The sequence below is a fragment of the Zingiber officinale genome, chromosome 8B, assembly GCF_018446385.1.
Source record: "Zingiber officinale cultivar Zhangliang chromosome 8B, Zo_v1.1, whole genome shotgun sequence".
Lineage (NCBI taxonomy): Eukaryota > Viridiplantae > Streptophyta > Magnoliopsida > Zingiberales > Zingiberaceae > Zingiber > Zingiber officinale.
In genome coordinates, this window is record NC_056001.1 from 110,483,079 (window position 1) to 110,500,553 (window position 17,475).

The 17,475-nt window shown below is 41.8% G+C and overlaps 1 protein-coding gene across 1 annotated transcript; it reads left to right on the forward strand.

The window, feature by feature from the left end:
• Nucleotides 1-14,186: 14,186 nt before the first annotated feature.
• Nucleotides 14,187-17,142, forward strand: LOC122014186 (endoglucanase 8-like). Its single transcript, XM_042570364.1, has 7 exons — nt 14,187-14,396; nt 14,489-14,905; nt 15,147-15,239; nt 15,316-15,540; nt 15,645-15,729; nt 16,544-16,707; nt 16,813-17,142. Exons 1-7 carry the CDS (start codon nt 14,187-14,189, stop codon nt 17,140-17,142), a joined length of 1,524 nt encoding a protein of 507 aa, XP_042426298.1.
• Nucleotides 17,143-17,475: the final 333 nt, after the last annotated feature.

Below are 17,475 nucleotides of genomic sequence, written 5' to 3' on the forward strand. Positions count from 1 at the left end.
CATGCGGAAGCGTGGTGGCCCATAACCCACAGGTCCCAGGATTGAAACCTGGCTCTAAATATATTGTCACGCCCCGGGGGTAGTCCATACCCGAAGAAATTTCGGCAGCATCTCCCCTGTACAGGTGACAATCTGAAACTTCCTACAACAATCCAGATACCTCGACCAACACGGCCGGAACATATGTATAAATAATAAGCAACAACCACACAGTATGATAGTAAACAAACCAAACTAAAACAATGATATAGAAATCATCTCAATATTCCTACTCAACTACACCAATAAAGCTCAAAATTTATATCCTACTCAACTACACCCATGAAACACAAATCACAACGACACAAATAAAATCAACTGACCTCTTCTGCCGTCCAAGCAAGCATGTAGCAGAACATATCCAAATAAAACCCAACGACAATAAAGGATCATACAAGATCCAAGTGTCAAAACTAGAACAAGTCTAAAACATAGTCTAATAAGAAAACCAAAAGTCCAAATAAATATCCTCGCGATCTGCAGGGGGACTAGCGATTGGAACTCTCCAGACAGCCTTAACATGAAAATAGTAATAACAACGGGATGAGTCAACTCCTCAGCGGGTAACTACTGACATGCATAGTAAGAAAATAACCAATAACTATAATTATGCGTACAGTCTCCTGATATAGGAATGATAAATGTAAACTGAAATATATAGGAGAAAAACTGTACTAATGAGGACATGGTATAAGGATAACAAGGGCGTCAGATCCAGAGTATCATAAATCCTATATGCATGTCAAACATATGCATCCACCAAATATGCAGCATATAAGTGCAGCAAACACAAGCAATAAATGCATCAATGCGTATGATGCCAATGACATGTCCTGGTCACCTCTACTATAGTCAGCCATCTCACACACGATGGTGAGACCGAGTGGGTAGGGCTATGACAACCGTGCACTTTGCCATCATTGCTCCTGATGAGTGACCGAGTGGACGGGATGCTGTCGAACTACACCTATCCTCCTACCCCAAATCATAAGTGAGGGAGCACAATGCTCTCATCTCCCTGAGCCAGTCCAGAGAAGGGATCACTGTCCTGCTACAACGTTGCATCACACTACCCATGAGTGGACCAACGGAGCCCTTGACAGAGCAACCTACTGCAACACACCCTGCCTGATAAAACCACTAACCCATGAGTGGTTGTGTGTGTAGATCCATGTAACTGACGATGTGCTCAACAATAATGGAGCCGACTATCGCACAACATACAATCATACGAGATGGTGCATGCCACTAAACATAGAAATATTCTGAACCTATCCATCTCTACATAATGTATACCATAGGACAAATGGACCAAATCAATGGTCTAGGTACACAGGTCAGATAAGGTATAAAAACCTAGGTCCTGAACATAATAAGACACAGTTATATCACTACCTCTATAAGCATATACAATCAGGTGAGTACTAATATGGAATGCATAACAAGTAAGCAAAAACAAGCATGTAACAGGTATCCGGTAGTGACAAATCGATTTAGATAAGAAACATAATTATTACTACTTGTTAAAAATTACTATGCATATCAAATGACATATCAAAATAGATAAGTCAAGGTACTCGCCTCCAATGGAAAGGTCCAATCTGATCCAAATCTGACGTCGAGATGCTCGTCTCGCGACAAAGTCCTGTGTCACCAATATATATACATTTTTATTTAGCTACAACTCAAATGAATAGCTAAATAAAATCCTTAAAAATAATTTAGGGAAAAAAAACTCTAAACCATAAACCTCAACCTACCTAAATTAAATTCAATGGTTAATTAGGGTTAGTTACCTAATCCCCAATCAATCCATTAGATTAATAATCCAAACCTAAATCAATCTAACTTAAGTCTCTTACCTCAAACTCACAACCAAGTGACTGCAGGAGAAGGGTAGCTGTTGGAAATTGTGGCCGGAAATTGTGAGTCACCCTCAAATGCTGATGCTCGAATCCACAGCCAATAATACCCTAAGTCCAAAACTCCCCGATTAACACAATTAGAGACCTGATACTAACTCCCAAATTAGGACAGAATTAAAGTGATCAAATCCCAAATACCCAAACATGCTTTACCTGTAACGATGCCAAGTTCTTCCTCTCTACTAGAGATTTAATAGAGGTCAAGACTAGGGCTTGGATTCCTTGCTCCTATCCGAAATCGACGCTGCCACTGCCTTCCAAACATCACCCCAAATCAAGCTATAGAAGATAATCGGAAACCCAAACTACAACTAGGGCGGAACACTTACCTCCAAGATCACCATTGAGGCGACAACTAATCGAGAAGAAGCGGCAGGAAAAACTGAAGGGCGTCGGATACGGAAGCTAGTGCACGCAGAGGAGCTTGAAGTTTCTGTGGGCGTCGGCACCATCGTGTAGAGAAGACGACGAGGAAATTAGGGCATAGTGGTCGGCGTCGACGCACAGATCAGAAGAGGGGAAGGAGTTCGGGAGAAGAAGAAGAAGAAGAAGTGAGAAGTGATCGGGCATGATTTTGTATGCACAGGAAGGAGAAACTGCCGTGTGCGGTTAGGGCAGAGATCAGCATGAGAGGAGAAGGCGCGGGGACGGCGTCGGGGACGACTCGGCATACGGGAGAACAAACAGAGGAAAAGAAATAAAAGAAATAAAAGAAATAAAAAAAAATAAACATTTCCTCGTTAAAATGGGGTAGCCTAAACATGCTTTCCCGGGTCCAATATTTGATCCCCTTAAAGTCGTCATACGAGCTTTGAAAAATTCTCGAAAAATTTCCAAAAATTCCAGAAAATTTCCTTATGGTGATTCACCCATTTTCGGTATTTTACATTCTCCCCCACTAATAAAAATTTGATCCTTAAATTTTTGTTATCTACCATCAGCAAGTACTAACAACAGATAAATAATACAAATGCTGAATGGTAAATTAACCCACATACCTCAAGTGAAAAGGTGGGGGTATCGAGCTCAGATCGTATCCTTGAGCTCCCGGGTGGCATCCTCGTCTGAATGATGCTGTCATCCGACTTTAACCAATCGGATAGTCTTGTTCCACAGCCGACGCTCTTTCTGGTCCAAAATCCGTACCGGAACTTCCTCGAAGGTAGCGTCAGGCTGAAGGGGAACTGGTATATCAGATAGCACATGCGTTGGGTCGGCTACATATCTCCTCAGCATAGACAAGTAGAATATATCGTGAATGCCTGCCAGGGACGGTGGTAGTGTCAGACAATAAACTACCGTTCCAATCCTCTCCCAGATCTGGAAAGGTTCAATGTAGCGAGGAGCTAGCTTACCTCTGAGGCCAAATCTCCTCACCCCTTTCGTGGGTGAGACTCGCAGAAAAACATGGTCACCTGTAGAGAACTCCAGGGATTTCTGTCTCCTATCAGCATAACTCTTCTGGCGGTCCTGCGCCTCTGACATCCTTCGTCTGATAGCACGGACCAACTCTCCTCATGCTGAACTCTATGAGGCCCTAGCAACTGGGCCTCCCCAATCTCATCCCAGAGGGTGGGTGTCCGACAAGGCCTACTATACAACGTTTCAAATGGTGTCATCTGGATAGCCGAATGAAAGCTGTTGTTGTAGGCAAACTCTACCAATGGCAAATGGTCCTCCAAACTGCCTCCAAAATCCAATACGCAAGACCTCAGCAAGTCCTCTAGAGTCTGAATGGTCCGCTCTGACTATCCATCTGTCTGTGGATAGAAAGTTGTACTGAAACAGAGCTGAGTACTCAAGGCATGCTGCAGACTCTGCCAGAATCAGGACGTGAACCGAGGATCTCTATCCGAAATAATACTCAAAGGAACACCATGTAATCTGATGATCTCTCGGTAATACAAATCTGCCAATCGATCCAGGGAATCAGTCTTTTGGATCGCTAAGAAGTGCACAAATTTGGTTAATTGATCAACAATTACCCAAATCGCGTCATCGCCTCGTTGTGTCCTAGGTAAACCCACCACAAAGTCCATGGTAATGTGTTCCCATTTCCACTCAGGAATAAGAATCTACTGAAGTAATTCGGCAGGTCTCTAGTCCTCCGCCTTCACCTGCTGACAGACAAGACATCTAGCTACAAATTTCGCGATGTCTTTCTTCATGTCGTTCCACTAGTAGGAACGCCTCAAATCTCGATACATGCGGGTCCCACCTGGATGGATCACAAATCGAGAGCGATGAGCCTCCTGAAGTAGCTCCTATAAGACCGGGTGAGACTGAGGTATGCATAATCTACCTCGAAAATATATAATACTCTCCTCATCTCAGGTGAACTCAGTCTACTGCCCGGAAGCTATTTGGCTGCCAATGAACTGAAAATGCTGATCACCAGCCTGGTCCTCTCGAATCCTAGTCTTGATCGACGACTGAGCAACCATGGTAACCAGAATACCCTGCTCTGTCTGTCCCTGCTCCTGAAGGCCCAACTCGGATAAGCCCTGAATCAAGTCTGTGACTGAAGCTCGGTGGTAAGCCAAAGTCCCTTTGGACTTCATGCTGAGTGCATCGGTAACCACATTAGCTTTCCCCGGGTGGTAGCTAATGGTACAGTCATAATCCTTTAGGAACTCTATCCATCTCCTCTTTCGGAGATTAAGTTCCTTCTGAGTGAAAATATATTTGAGACTCTTATGATCCGTAAGAATCTCAAAGGTAATGTCATACAGATGAAGCCGCCAAATCTTCAAAGCAAAGATGATGGCGGTTAGCTCCAGATCATGTACTTGGTAGTTCTTTTCATGCTCCTTCAACTAACGAGAAGCATAGGAGACTACCCTGCCGTGCTGCATCAGAACAGCGCCCAAACCCTGAAGAGATGAGTCGGTGTAAAGCACGAATCTGTCCTCTCCGAAGGGTAAAACCAAAACTGGAGCCGACACAAATCTTTGCTTCAGCTCCTGGAAGCTGGTCTCGCAAGCCTCGGACCATGTGAACTTCACGCCTTTCCTGGTTAGGCGTGTCAGTGGCATAGCAATCCGGGAGAAACCTTCGACGAACCGTTTGTAATATCCAGCTAGTCCCAGAAAACTACGGATCTCCTGTACTGATTTCGGCTGCTCCCAGCTGGTGACATCTTCAATCTTCTGAAGGCCTACTGAAATACCTCTGGTAGAGACCACGCGTCCTAGAAAATCGACTAAAGATAGCCAGAATGCACACTTGCTGAACTTCGCGTATAGCTGATGTCGTCGAAGAGTCTCCAAGAATGTGCGAAGATGCTGCACATGTTCCTCCTCGGAACATGAGTAGACCAATATGTCATCGATGAAAACGATAACAAACTGATCAAGATACTCCAGGAAGACGCGGTTCATCAGATCCATAAATACCACTGGAGCATTGGTAAGTCCAAATGGTATTACCAAAAACTCGTAATGGTCGTATCTAGTATGGAATGTTGTCTTCTGAATATCAAATTCTTTGACTCTTAGCTGATGATATCCAGACCGCAGATCAATCTTAAAATACACTGATGTACCTCTGAGCTGATCAAACAAATCCTCAATCCATGGTAAGAGGTACTTATTTCTGACGGTCACTGCATTCAGTTGTCTGTAATCGATGCATAACCTCAGAGTACCATCCTTTTTCTTGACAAATAATACTGGAGAACCCCACGGAGAAGCACTAGGGCGTATAAATCCCCTGTCTAAAAGTTCCTGGAGTTGAACCTTCAGTTCGTTCAACTCTTTTGGTTTCATACGATAAGGAGCTTTCGATGTCGGCGCGGTTCCCGGAATCAACTCAATAGCAAACTCCACTTGCCTTCTGGGAGGCAAACCTGGTAGCTCCTCTGGAAATACATCCGGATACTCTCGAACTACTGGAACGTCTGAGAGTTGAGAACTACTGCCGTCTTCGATATGAATCAAAGATAATAGAAAACCCTGACAACAATGTGACAGTAGCTTCTGAGCCTGAATCACCGAAATAGTCTATATGTCGTCGTCTCTGATGCCAGTAAAATCCCACGAGGGTTGGTTTGGAGGCTCGAATGTGACCACCCTCGTCTGACAATCAACAGTGGCATGATATACTAACAAACAATCCATGCCAAGAATAATATCAAAGTCAACCATTTCCAGTACCAAAAGATCTACCGTAAGTATCTGGTTGCCAAAGTCTAACGGGCAACCTCTGACCTCCTGTGTGACGTCCAAAGCATCACCGGATGGTAGAGAGACGGTCAGTCACTACGGTCTAATAATGGGTAATCTACCAATCTCCCTCATAAAGGTACGGGATATAAAAGAATGTGAGCTACCAGTATCTATCAACATATCAGCAGATAATGCATAAATGAAATCATACCATGGAAAATAGATCTGTCGGCCTGCTCGCATCCTCTCTGGTAATCGTGTGTATCCATCCAGTCTTTGGCGGAGGTGGAGGTGGTAGCGCTGCCAGCGGTGGTTGCATCTGAGCAGGAGCCGACCACTGAGGCGGTGCTTGATACGGGGCCAGAGGTGGAAGAGAGGACTGTGACTGATACTGTATTGGTAGCTGGGACTGCATATGGTACTGAACTAATGGCTGGGGCTGCAAATATTGGACTAGGGGTTGAGGCTACAGCTGATACTGGGGTCCCCCGATAGAACTCTGTGGTACTATGAGGGCACTGGGGTGCTCCTGTCCATACATGCCATAAGCAGCAATTGTAGGGGGAGCTGTCCTCTACTGACGATGTGAAGATTGGGCTCTGTGCCCTCCTCGCTTAGTCCTTGTTTGATTGAGCTAAACTCCGTGACCAGAAACTCCGAAAGCAATATGTTGAGCCTTCAGCGAACAATCTCGGCTCATGTGCCCAGGAAATTTGCAATAATAGTAAACTGACTATCCCAAGGTGCAGGCTGATGTGGTGTGCTCTCTGGACCCACACCGGGCGCAGTGGATGTCACTGGTAGTTTGTTTCCGGGTCTGCTGAGGAGGCCGGAAACGTCCTGATGAAGATCGCCTCGACTTCTGAGGCTGACCAGAAGCCCCAGAAGTACCCTGACCTGGCCGACTACGACCACTCTGTTGTTGTTCGGTCCTGCTGGATCTGCCCTGATGCCTAACCTGTCGGCTTCCTTTTCTTGTCCGGATACGCTCTCTGGTGAGCTGACTCTATCATCAGGGCTCTGTCCAGTGTCTCTATGTAAGATGAGTTCCCAAAATCGGTAAGCTTTACTTGCAGATGTCCATCTAGTCCCTGAATAAACTGCTGCATACGAGAACTATCCTCAGCAACTAGTTGTGGACAAAATATGGCCAACCGATTAAACTCGACATTGAGCGGTTGTTTTGTCACAGACTAAGACAATCCTGCCGGCGAGTCATCTGATATGCCCGTGGGAAGTAGCGGCTCTCAAAAGCCTCTCTGAATTTGGCTCAGGTGATGTTCTGCCCGCCTATGATGGAACGCTGCGTAACCCACTTGGTGTTGGCCTCATCCCATAAATGGAAAGCAGCCAGCTCTGCTTCCTCCCACTCGGAGCAAGCCATGTAGAAGAAGGTCCGGTCCATAATCTCAATCCAGGAATGGGCCACACTCGGATCAGTCTCCCCACGAAATAATGTGAATCGACTCTTCATCGACTTTGCCAATGCTGGAATCCGGGCTCGTGTCGTGACAATATTAGTGAGGTGGGTAGGGATCATCGCGGGAACTGGTGGAATCACTGGAACTGGTGCTACAGGTGGTATTGCTGGATAGACCGGGGGAGGTACTCCCGGTGTTACTGCATAAACTGGGGCATATACCACCGGTGGTACTGCAGGGTCAATATGAGTGGTCGCGACTGGAGGTACGGTAGGTGGTGGTACCGGAAATGGAGCAACCGATACCGCTGGTGCGGGTGCTAGTTACACTGTAGGTCCAAGTGGCGGTGATGCCTGGTACGTCGTAGGCTCGATTGGAGCAGGTGTCGGGTATGCCGGTGGTACCCCTGGTGGTACCGTAAATACGGTAGGGGGTGGGTACAGCGGGTGCAGCCGAGGTAGGTACCTTTAAAGGAGCCATCGGGGTCTGAGAACCCGACTCACCCGCAGTATCTTGAGTCTGTCTCTAACCGATAGACTTAAACCCAGTAAGGATCTCTGGCGAGTCCGTTGCTAAAGATTCCAAAGTCCTCTTACGTGGTCGTTCAGCACCACGTCTCGCAGCTACACGTGTAGATCTCCTCATATCTGTTAAGTTATAACTCAGATGCTACTACAAGTATAAAACTTATAAAATTACCTTTATACCTATTTGCTGTCTGGAGATATTTTGTCGTTGTCCAATCCCCCTTTAAAACCTTGAAACTCCGAAACGAGAAAATCGACGAAAATCCGTACAAATCCAAAATGGAATTCCGAAACATGAACATAACAAAAATCCGTACAAATCCGAAAGTACTCAGTTTAACTCGCAAACTGGGCTTTGATACGAAAAATATTGGTATCATATTAACATGCAAAACCACAATACGAAAACCAAGTATCCAAAACCTGGCTTTGATACCAAATATATTGTCACGCCCCAGGGGTAGTCCCTATCTGAAGAAATTTTGAAAGCATCTCCCCTATACGGGTGACAATCTGAAACTTCCTACAACAATCCAGATACCTCGGCCAACACAGTCGGAACATATATATAAATAATAAGCAACAACCACACAGTATGATAGTAAACAAACCAAAATAAAACAACGATACAGAAATCATCTCAATATTCCTACTCAACTACACTCATAAAGCTCAAAACTTATATCCTACTCAACTATACCCATAAAACACAAATCACAATGACGTAAATAAAATCAACTCACTTCTTCTGCCATCCAGGCAGGCATGTAGCAGAACATATCCAAATAAAATCCAACGATAATAAATGATCATACAAGATCCAAGTGCCAAAACCAGAACAAGTCTAAAACATAGTCTAATAAGAAAACCAAAAGTCCAAATAAATATCCTCGCGATCTGCAGGGGGACTAGTGATTGGAACTCTCCAGACAGCCTTAACCTGAAAATAGTAATAACAACGGGGTGAGTCAACTCCTCAGCGGGTAACTACTGACATGCATAGTAAGAAAATAACCAATAACTATAATTATGCGTACAGTCTCCTGATATAGGAATGATAAATGTAAACTGAAATATATAGGAGAAAAACTGTACTAATTAGGACATGGTATAAGGATAACAAGGGCGTCAGACCCAGAGTATCATAAATCCTATATGCATGTCAAACATATGCATCCACCAAATATGCAACATATAAGTGCAGCAAACACAAGCAATAAATGCATCAATGCGTATGATGCCAATGACATGTCCTGGTCACCTCTACTGCAGTCAGCCATCTCACACACGATGGTGAGACCGAGTGGGTAGGGCTGTGACAACCGTGCACTCTGCCATCATTGCTCCTGATGAGTGACCGAGTGGACGGGATGCTGTCGAACTACACCTATCCTCCTACCCCAAATCATAAGTGAGGGAGCACAATGCTCTCATCTCCCTGAGCCAGTCCCGAGGAGGGATCCCTGTCCTGCTACAACGCTGCATCACACTACCCATGAGTGGACCAACGGAGTCCTTGACAGAGCAACCTACTGCAACACACCCTGCCTGATAAAACCACTAACCCATGAGTGGTTGTGTGTGTAGATCCATGTAACTGACGATGTGCTCAACAATAATGGATCCGACTATCGCACAACATACAATCATACGAGATGGTGCATGCCACTAAACATAGAAATATTCTGAACCTATCCATCTCTACATAATGTATACCATAGGACAAATGGACCAAATCAATGGTCTAGGTACACAGGTCAGATAAGGTATAAAAACCTAGGTCCTGAACATAATAAGACACGGTCATGTCACTACCTCTATAAGCATATACAATCAGGTGGGTACTAACATGGAGTGCATAACAAGTAAGCAAAAACAAGCATGTAACGGGTATCCGGTAGTGACAAATCGATGCAGATAAGAAACATAATTATTACTACTTGTTAAAAATTACTATGCATATCAAATGACATATCAAAATTGATAAGTTAAGGTACTCGCCTCTAATGGAAAGGTCCAATCTGATCCAAATCCGACGTCGAGATGCTCGTCTCGCGTTAAATAATGCCCTTTCTTGTTACATCCAAAAAGGTCACATTCTTGTTGTTAGAGTTGGAGGTGGAGTTGATCTTCTGCAAGTCCTTGTTGGTGAACTTCTTCTTTCTCCTTGTGAATATTTTTCTTACCAAGTTCACCAGGTATTCTTCATCATCTGAGTCTGGGTCGACTTAACTTCAGGTTCAGGTTTGGTTCTAGACTTTTCTTTTAAGGAACCTGCAAAAAGAGCAACACCTTTCTTGACCTTCTTTCAGTTAGTATGTTCATAGAGTTCAAGTTCACAAAATAATTCATCTAATTTTAATTTAGATAGGTTCTTCAAAATTTTGTAGGCATCTACGATGGATGCCCACAGTTCATTTCGAGGAAATGCGTTTAGGGCATATTTTATCAGGTCGCGGTTCTCCAACTAGTGGCTAATGGTGTGAAGTCTGTTGAGAATGCCCTTTATTCTTGCATGAAGTTGACTTGCAGATTCTCCTTCCTGTATTTTTATGTTAAATAGTTTATTTAAATAAAGATCCCTTTTTGTTACCTTAGCATCGTTGGTTCCCTCGTGCAATTCGATGAATTTATCCCACACCTCCTTCGCATTTTCGTGTCGGCCGATGTGGTTCAGTTCTTCCTTCGTTAGCTCGCACTGGAATGTGTTGAGAGCCTTGAAGTCGATCTGAGCCTTTTTCTTCATTTCCGGATTCCAATGTTCCGGGTCAATTGGAATTCCGACGTTGTTGATGGGAGCTTTGTAGCCTCCGATGATGCTGAACCACTGGTCGAAGTCAATCTTCAAGTATACTTCCATCCGCTTCTTTCCATACGGAAAGTTGTCACCGTTGAATAGGGGAGGACGAACGGTGTTATACCCTTTAAGTTGTGTCATTTTACAGCTGTAGAAAATAAACTAAAACGAGGTACCAAGACTTGGTCTTGGATTAGCAATGTTTGAGATATATTTAAAAATATAGAAAGATTTGAGAAGTGTTGCACCAATTTCAAATTAAAACCGAACAAATTTTTTTTTATCTAAATAGGTAAAGTTTTACCAATTCAAATAGAATGTGAAAACAAAGAAATCTGAAAATGATTCCCCCGGCTTAATTGGTGGTTGCACCAAATCAGAGCAAAACCTGCTCTGATACCACTTGTTAGATCGATCACACGTGAAAGAGGGGTGAATCATGTGGGTTTCAACACTTTTCTTTTCGATTTTAAGAACTCGGAGTAAAGTATGAAGCGGAAAACGAAAAAGCCAACACCAGAAGACACAAACGATTTACTTGGTTCGGAGCCTTTGGCGACTCCTACTCCAAGACCCACGTCTCGTGGATCTATCGACGGGTAATTCACTAAAGGCCTCTTCCGGTACCTCTAGAAGAGGAAATCAAGTACAAAGAATGTTAGAACAAGTGCAACACATTGCATCTGTCCTTTTGTAGTAATCAAGTATACAAGTAAACAGTTACCGACACTTTAGAAATAGAAGTCGGGCCACTCATGTGTCGGTGTCGGACTGCCAGCCACGATCGGAAGTTCTCAGAACAGTTGTGGGGTACAGCAGCTTCACAGCAGAGTCGTAGCGGAAGCCTGGAGCGATCGGAAGTTCAATCGGATGCGCAGTAGCTCGTATAGGTGTTGTGTTTCAATGTCTTCTTGAGATAGCCTTATAAAAGGCATGGAAGGCGCCTTCTATAGCCATGGAAGGCGCCTCCAACGAGGCAAGTTCAATCCCGAACAGCCTGGCACTTATCTAGACTTTGGTCAAAATTTATCCTGTCGAAGGCACCTTCCATAGCCATGGAAGGTGCATTCTATGAACAGTACGAAGACGCCTTCCATCAAGCTTGAAGGCACCTTCGGATATTGTTCATCCGAAGGCAAATGTGCTCATTTGTCCTGCAAAATAATGTTAGTCCAATAAATAAAATAATAACCTGCAAGATAAATGTTAGTACAATAATAAGCAGTATTAATTAGTTCATATTCTCAAATGACCATAAACTAGTTAAGGTCTCAGCTTAGGGATCCCAAATAGACCTAAACTGGACCGACACCTATTGTCTCTTCAACCGGGACGCGCCCTCACTTGGTCACTCTCCTCCAGTGACTTACCTTAACTTACGAGTTTGTCATACATCCGGTCAGCACATCGACCTGTCTGGACTTCATGCCAGCTATCCAGTCGGTCCGTTAACCTAGCTAGACCTCTTGCCAAATATCCGATCAACCTGTTGACCTATCTGGACTTCGTACCAGCTATCCAGTCGGCCCATTGACCTAGCTGGATTTCTTGCACACTTAATCAAGTAGTTAGATCACAACAAAACCTAACTTAACTTACATGTTATTCATCAAAACTTGAGTTAGACCGTTAGTGCAAAATTGCACCAACACTCTGCTCAATTTGAAGTATGTGTCATGTCAACTTGGTTCGGTCGACCAATCCTTCAGAATTTGTAAAATAGAGTTAGATGCACAGTATATAAAAGTTACCCCTGCAACATAAAGTTAACATATAAATATGATGCATGAGTAATAATAGACAGTAAAATCTGTCTTGATCTCAACTTAGAAACCTCCCGATTTCTTCAGTTGGATCAGCGACCTAGGGTTTATTCATTCTTGGGATATGATCTCCCTGTCGCTCCTCTCCAGTTGCTTACCTTAACCTACCTGCCAAACATCGGGTCCTCCATACCTGTATGGACTTCGGTTTAGCATTAAATCAGCTCACCAAAGCTTCCTCTCGATATTAGGTCCTCTAGATCTATCGACTCTAACTGCCATGTGTCAGGTCTTCGATCCACCTAGATTTCCTGCCTGACCTGCATGATTTGCTAAAGCTTTAATTTCCTATCTAGCCGCGATTAGGACTTTCCCGGTTGAGTAAATATCACGCACACTTAGTTAATTTATCAAATCAAAATAAGACTTAATTTGAACCTTTGACAGCATCAAAACTCAAATTCGATTCTGGTACATCCTGCACCAACATATTCATATATAGACAAATAATAACACTATAAAAAGGAGTCTCCATTTATAAATGTAGGTATGCTCACATTACGCAATCGAGACTATGCAATTTCTCTTATTCATATTACTGTTCATCGCCTTCTATCAATCACTAACTTGAGCATCAGAGAACCTATGTAAAAGACTCTTTTCCTGATCCAATCACTAACGCTCCTCCTAATACGTAAGAGTACTTCAAAATTATCTTTAGACAATAGTCTTCACTTTATCAACATATGAGCCACGTATCAGTATTAAATATCTACCCATTTCAAACATGATAAGCTACATGAGATTCAATAGTCAAGCCAACCTGATATATCAATCATTTATAAGGATGATATATATATATATATATATATATATATATATATATATATATATATATATATATATATATATATATATATCATATATATAACAAAAAAGGAATATTGTGAAAGAAAATTATTATATATTTGGGTGAAAGGGAGATGTTAATTTTAGTTACCAAAAATTAGTGACAAATACCAAAAACTAGAAAATTATTATATATTTGGGTGAAAGGGAGATGTTAATTTTAGTTACCAAAAACTAGTGGGATTCGGAAGTAAATTTTTTTTTAAAATATGAATGTAATTCTATGGATGTAAAATAAAGCACTTATTAAATCCATTGCAATAATATCAGTTACAAAATAATATCAGTTACAATACCTACCAACAGTCAGTTCCCCTACCTACTTTTCTCCGTATTTTTTTTCAAATGTACACAGGTGGAGTTCTCAACTAAACAGATGATCGGGTGAAAAAGTAGAGAAAGACTAGGGTAAAATTGAGTGAGCGCAATAAAGAGAAAGTTGATGCTCTCTAAGTAAAGTGTGTAAATAACGTATTTTCAATGAAGAAAATCATCTTTTATATATATATATATTTTGGGCAAGTGTTGAACAATGGTGTCCAAACTGAAACTGAACCACACTATCCGATTAAGATCGTCTGTGTCTATAAAACACCGATTAATTAAGATGACAAAGAATTGACTTGATAGGAAAAGAAAATGTCGATGGAGAGGATTTGCGTTTTTGTTTGTGGTGTGTTGTTGTTGATGTCAACGGCATCGGTTGGATGGGAGCAAAAGCACGATTACAAGCTCGCGCTGAGCACGAGCTTGTTGTTCTTCGAAGGGCAGCGATCAGGGAAGCTTCCTCCTAACCAACGCCTGACATGGAGGAAGGACTCGGCTCTACGCGATGGCCAAGAGGGTGGTGTAAGACAATTAGCTATATATACATGCCTGCCTGCCTCTTCTTGTGTCTACGAGGAACAACTTGTATTATATTTCTTAATTTGTTTAATTAGGTTGATCTAACGGGGGGATACTACGACGCGGGGGACAACGTGAAGTACAGCTTTCCGATGGCGTTCACGGCGACGATGTTGGCGTGGAGCATCATCGAGTTCGGCGACGGGATGGCCATGGGAAACGAGTGGATTAATGCTGCGGAAGCTCTGAGATGGAACACAGATTTCTTGCTGAAGGCCACGGCCCACTTGCCCAACACGGTCTACGCCATGGTGGGCAACCCCAACAGCGACCACATCTGCTGGGAACGGCCCGAGGACATGGAAACCCCGCGCCCCGTGTACGCCGTCAACACCGCTCACCCGGGCTCCGAGGTCGCCGGCGAGATCGCTGCCGCGCTGGCTGCTGCCTCAATCGCCTTCAAGACCTACGACGCTGCCTACTCCCAGCGCTTGTTGTCTAAAGCGAAGCAGGTCCGTATTTGAAACCTCAAATTAATATGATATAAAAATGTATATAATTTCAAAGATTTTACGATTATGTACGTATATCAGTTCTCCTACGCATACAGAAGTACAGAACTAATTTCTATGCGTATTTAAATTCAACACGCCCACGCATGCAAAATACGGTTGCACTCAATTATCAATGCTTAATTAATGTTCCAACGCATATAAATTTAATTTATTTGTTTTTTTAATAAATTTTTTGCAGGCGTATTATTTCGCAAACACCTACCAGGGCTCATACAACGATAGCATTGGCTACGCAGTCTGCCCATTTTACTGTGATTTCAGTGGCTACCATGTAATTATAATTAATATAGTTTTAATTAATTTCTTTTATTTCTAGTAAAATATTTATATAATTATATATGTTGCAGGATGAGTTAGCTTGGGGTGGAGCATGGTTGAATAAAGCCACCAACAGCAAAAAATACCAAAACCATGTGGATACGGCCATTCGAAAAATGAAACTCATGCAAGAAGCAGGAACTAATTATATTGACACTGAGTTTTCATGGGACAATAAACATGCAGGAACTTACGTCCTCCTAAGCCAGGTATTAATTAATTTCCATATATATATCTATTCTATTAATGAATATAAATATAAAATAAATATATTTACCGTTTAATTAAAACAATTTATAAAATTACAAACCGGCTTTATTTTTTTTTACTTATGACAAATTTTTTAGCAAAATTGCAGATTGGTCAGTACGAAAAGGAAGCTCAAACCTTTGCATGCGCGGTGCTACCGGAATCCCCCACCAGGACCGTCAAATACACACCAGGTTCGTCAATTAACTAATAATTAACTTCTCGTGTTATTAATTATCATTTTCCAGATCGATTAAAAAAATTAATTAAAAGGCAGACTGAAATAATTTTCTAGCTAAGGCGTAATTGGTAAAAAATTAAGGAAATTATTTCTCAAATGGAAGAGTGTAAAAAAAATATAATTATACTTCTCTTTTGTCCCATATTTTAATTGATAACATTGTAAATATGGAGAAACTTCTATAAATACTAAAATATATATATTTCTCTATATTTTAGTTAAGATCAAGTAGAATAGTTATTTTTATCAATTTAATATCTTACTATTTTATTAAAAATCTTTCCCTTTTACTAACTAACTTAATGAATTTACGTTGATATCCTTTTTTCTATTCACACTAAAAATAATTCCAAGGTTTATTAGTAATTCCACAAGCGAAACAATCAGTGATCTAGAGTTCGAAACTCAGTTACGGCATATTATTATGAATTATTTTCATCATTAATTTTCTCTGATTGTTATATATAAAGAATATAATTCTTTTTAGTCCCACATCTTAGAATTGATAATACTATGATCAAAGAAATTTCTATAAATATTTTAGGCTTAAAAAATATACTTTTCTTAATTTTTTTTACTAAGATAAGTATAATATTAAATTAAATTAATTTTTTTCATAGAAAAGCGGTGACACTTGAAAATTCAAATAATTCGGATTTTTAAAAACTCAAATAATACAAATTTTCAAAAGTAGGTACTTTACCCTAATGACTGCACGATCACTAGTTTTATATAAAAATTAGTCCTTATTATTTAATTTTGTGTAGCGGGTCTGCTCTTTAAGACCCAAGGGTGCAACAGTCAAATCGTCGGTTCACTTTCCTTGCTTGCTCTTATCTATGCTAAACATCTCACGGAAGCTAGGCAAACCATCACCTGCGGCAACACCCAATTTCCCCCATGGAAACTTGTAGAATTTGCGAAAAATCAGGTAATTAATTTACCATCAAAAACTCAGGGGCCTGAGGGCGGCATTGTATCGGTCGTCACTTTCTCTAAAAATTGGCGAATGTTTGTTTGTTTGTTGATGTTATAGGCGGACTACATCTTAGGCAGCAATCCAATGGGAATGTCTTACATGGTCGGTTACGGCCCCAAGTTCCCTCAGCACGTTCATCACAGGGCGGCCTCCCTCCCGTCCGTCAACGCGCATCCCTCTTTCATCGCATGCGGAGACGGCTTCTCTTACTTGAACCGCCCCAATCCTAATATGAATGAGTTGACTGGAGCTATTGTCGGAGGGCCTAACAGTGGAACAGATAACTTCGCTGATGATCGACGTCAGTCGGCGCAAACTGAGCCCACCACTTATGTCAATGCGCCGTTTGTTGGTGTGTTTGCTTACTTCGTTAATCATAAGAAGTAAAATTGTTGAAGTTTGAAATTGAATTGTTGTACAAGGAGATCAATAAATCTAAGTTCAACATTTTACCAAAGGAAACATCTTATCTTCCAAAAGTAGATCCGCTAACTAAACGACTCTGATCCCTTAGTACCGGTTCCATGAATATGAAGGAAGTAGATGCAAAAGAAGCATCTTCCAAATTCTCATATATATAACGGAACGGTCTAAACCATAATTTAAAAATTGAAAAAGGTTAATAATGGTTCAGATGTACCTAATATACATCTCACTTTTGTCATTTCATCAAGTTTGATCCACCACCACGAAGTACTATTAGAATAAATAACTAGTCCC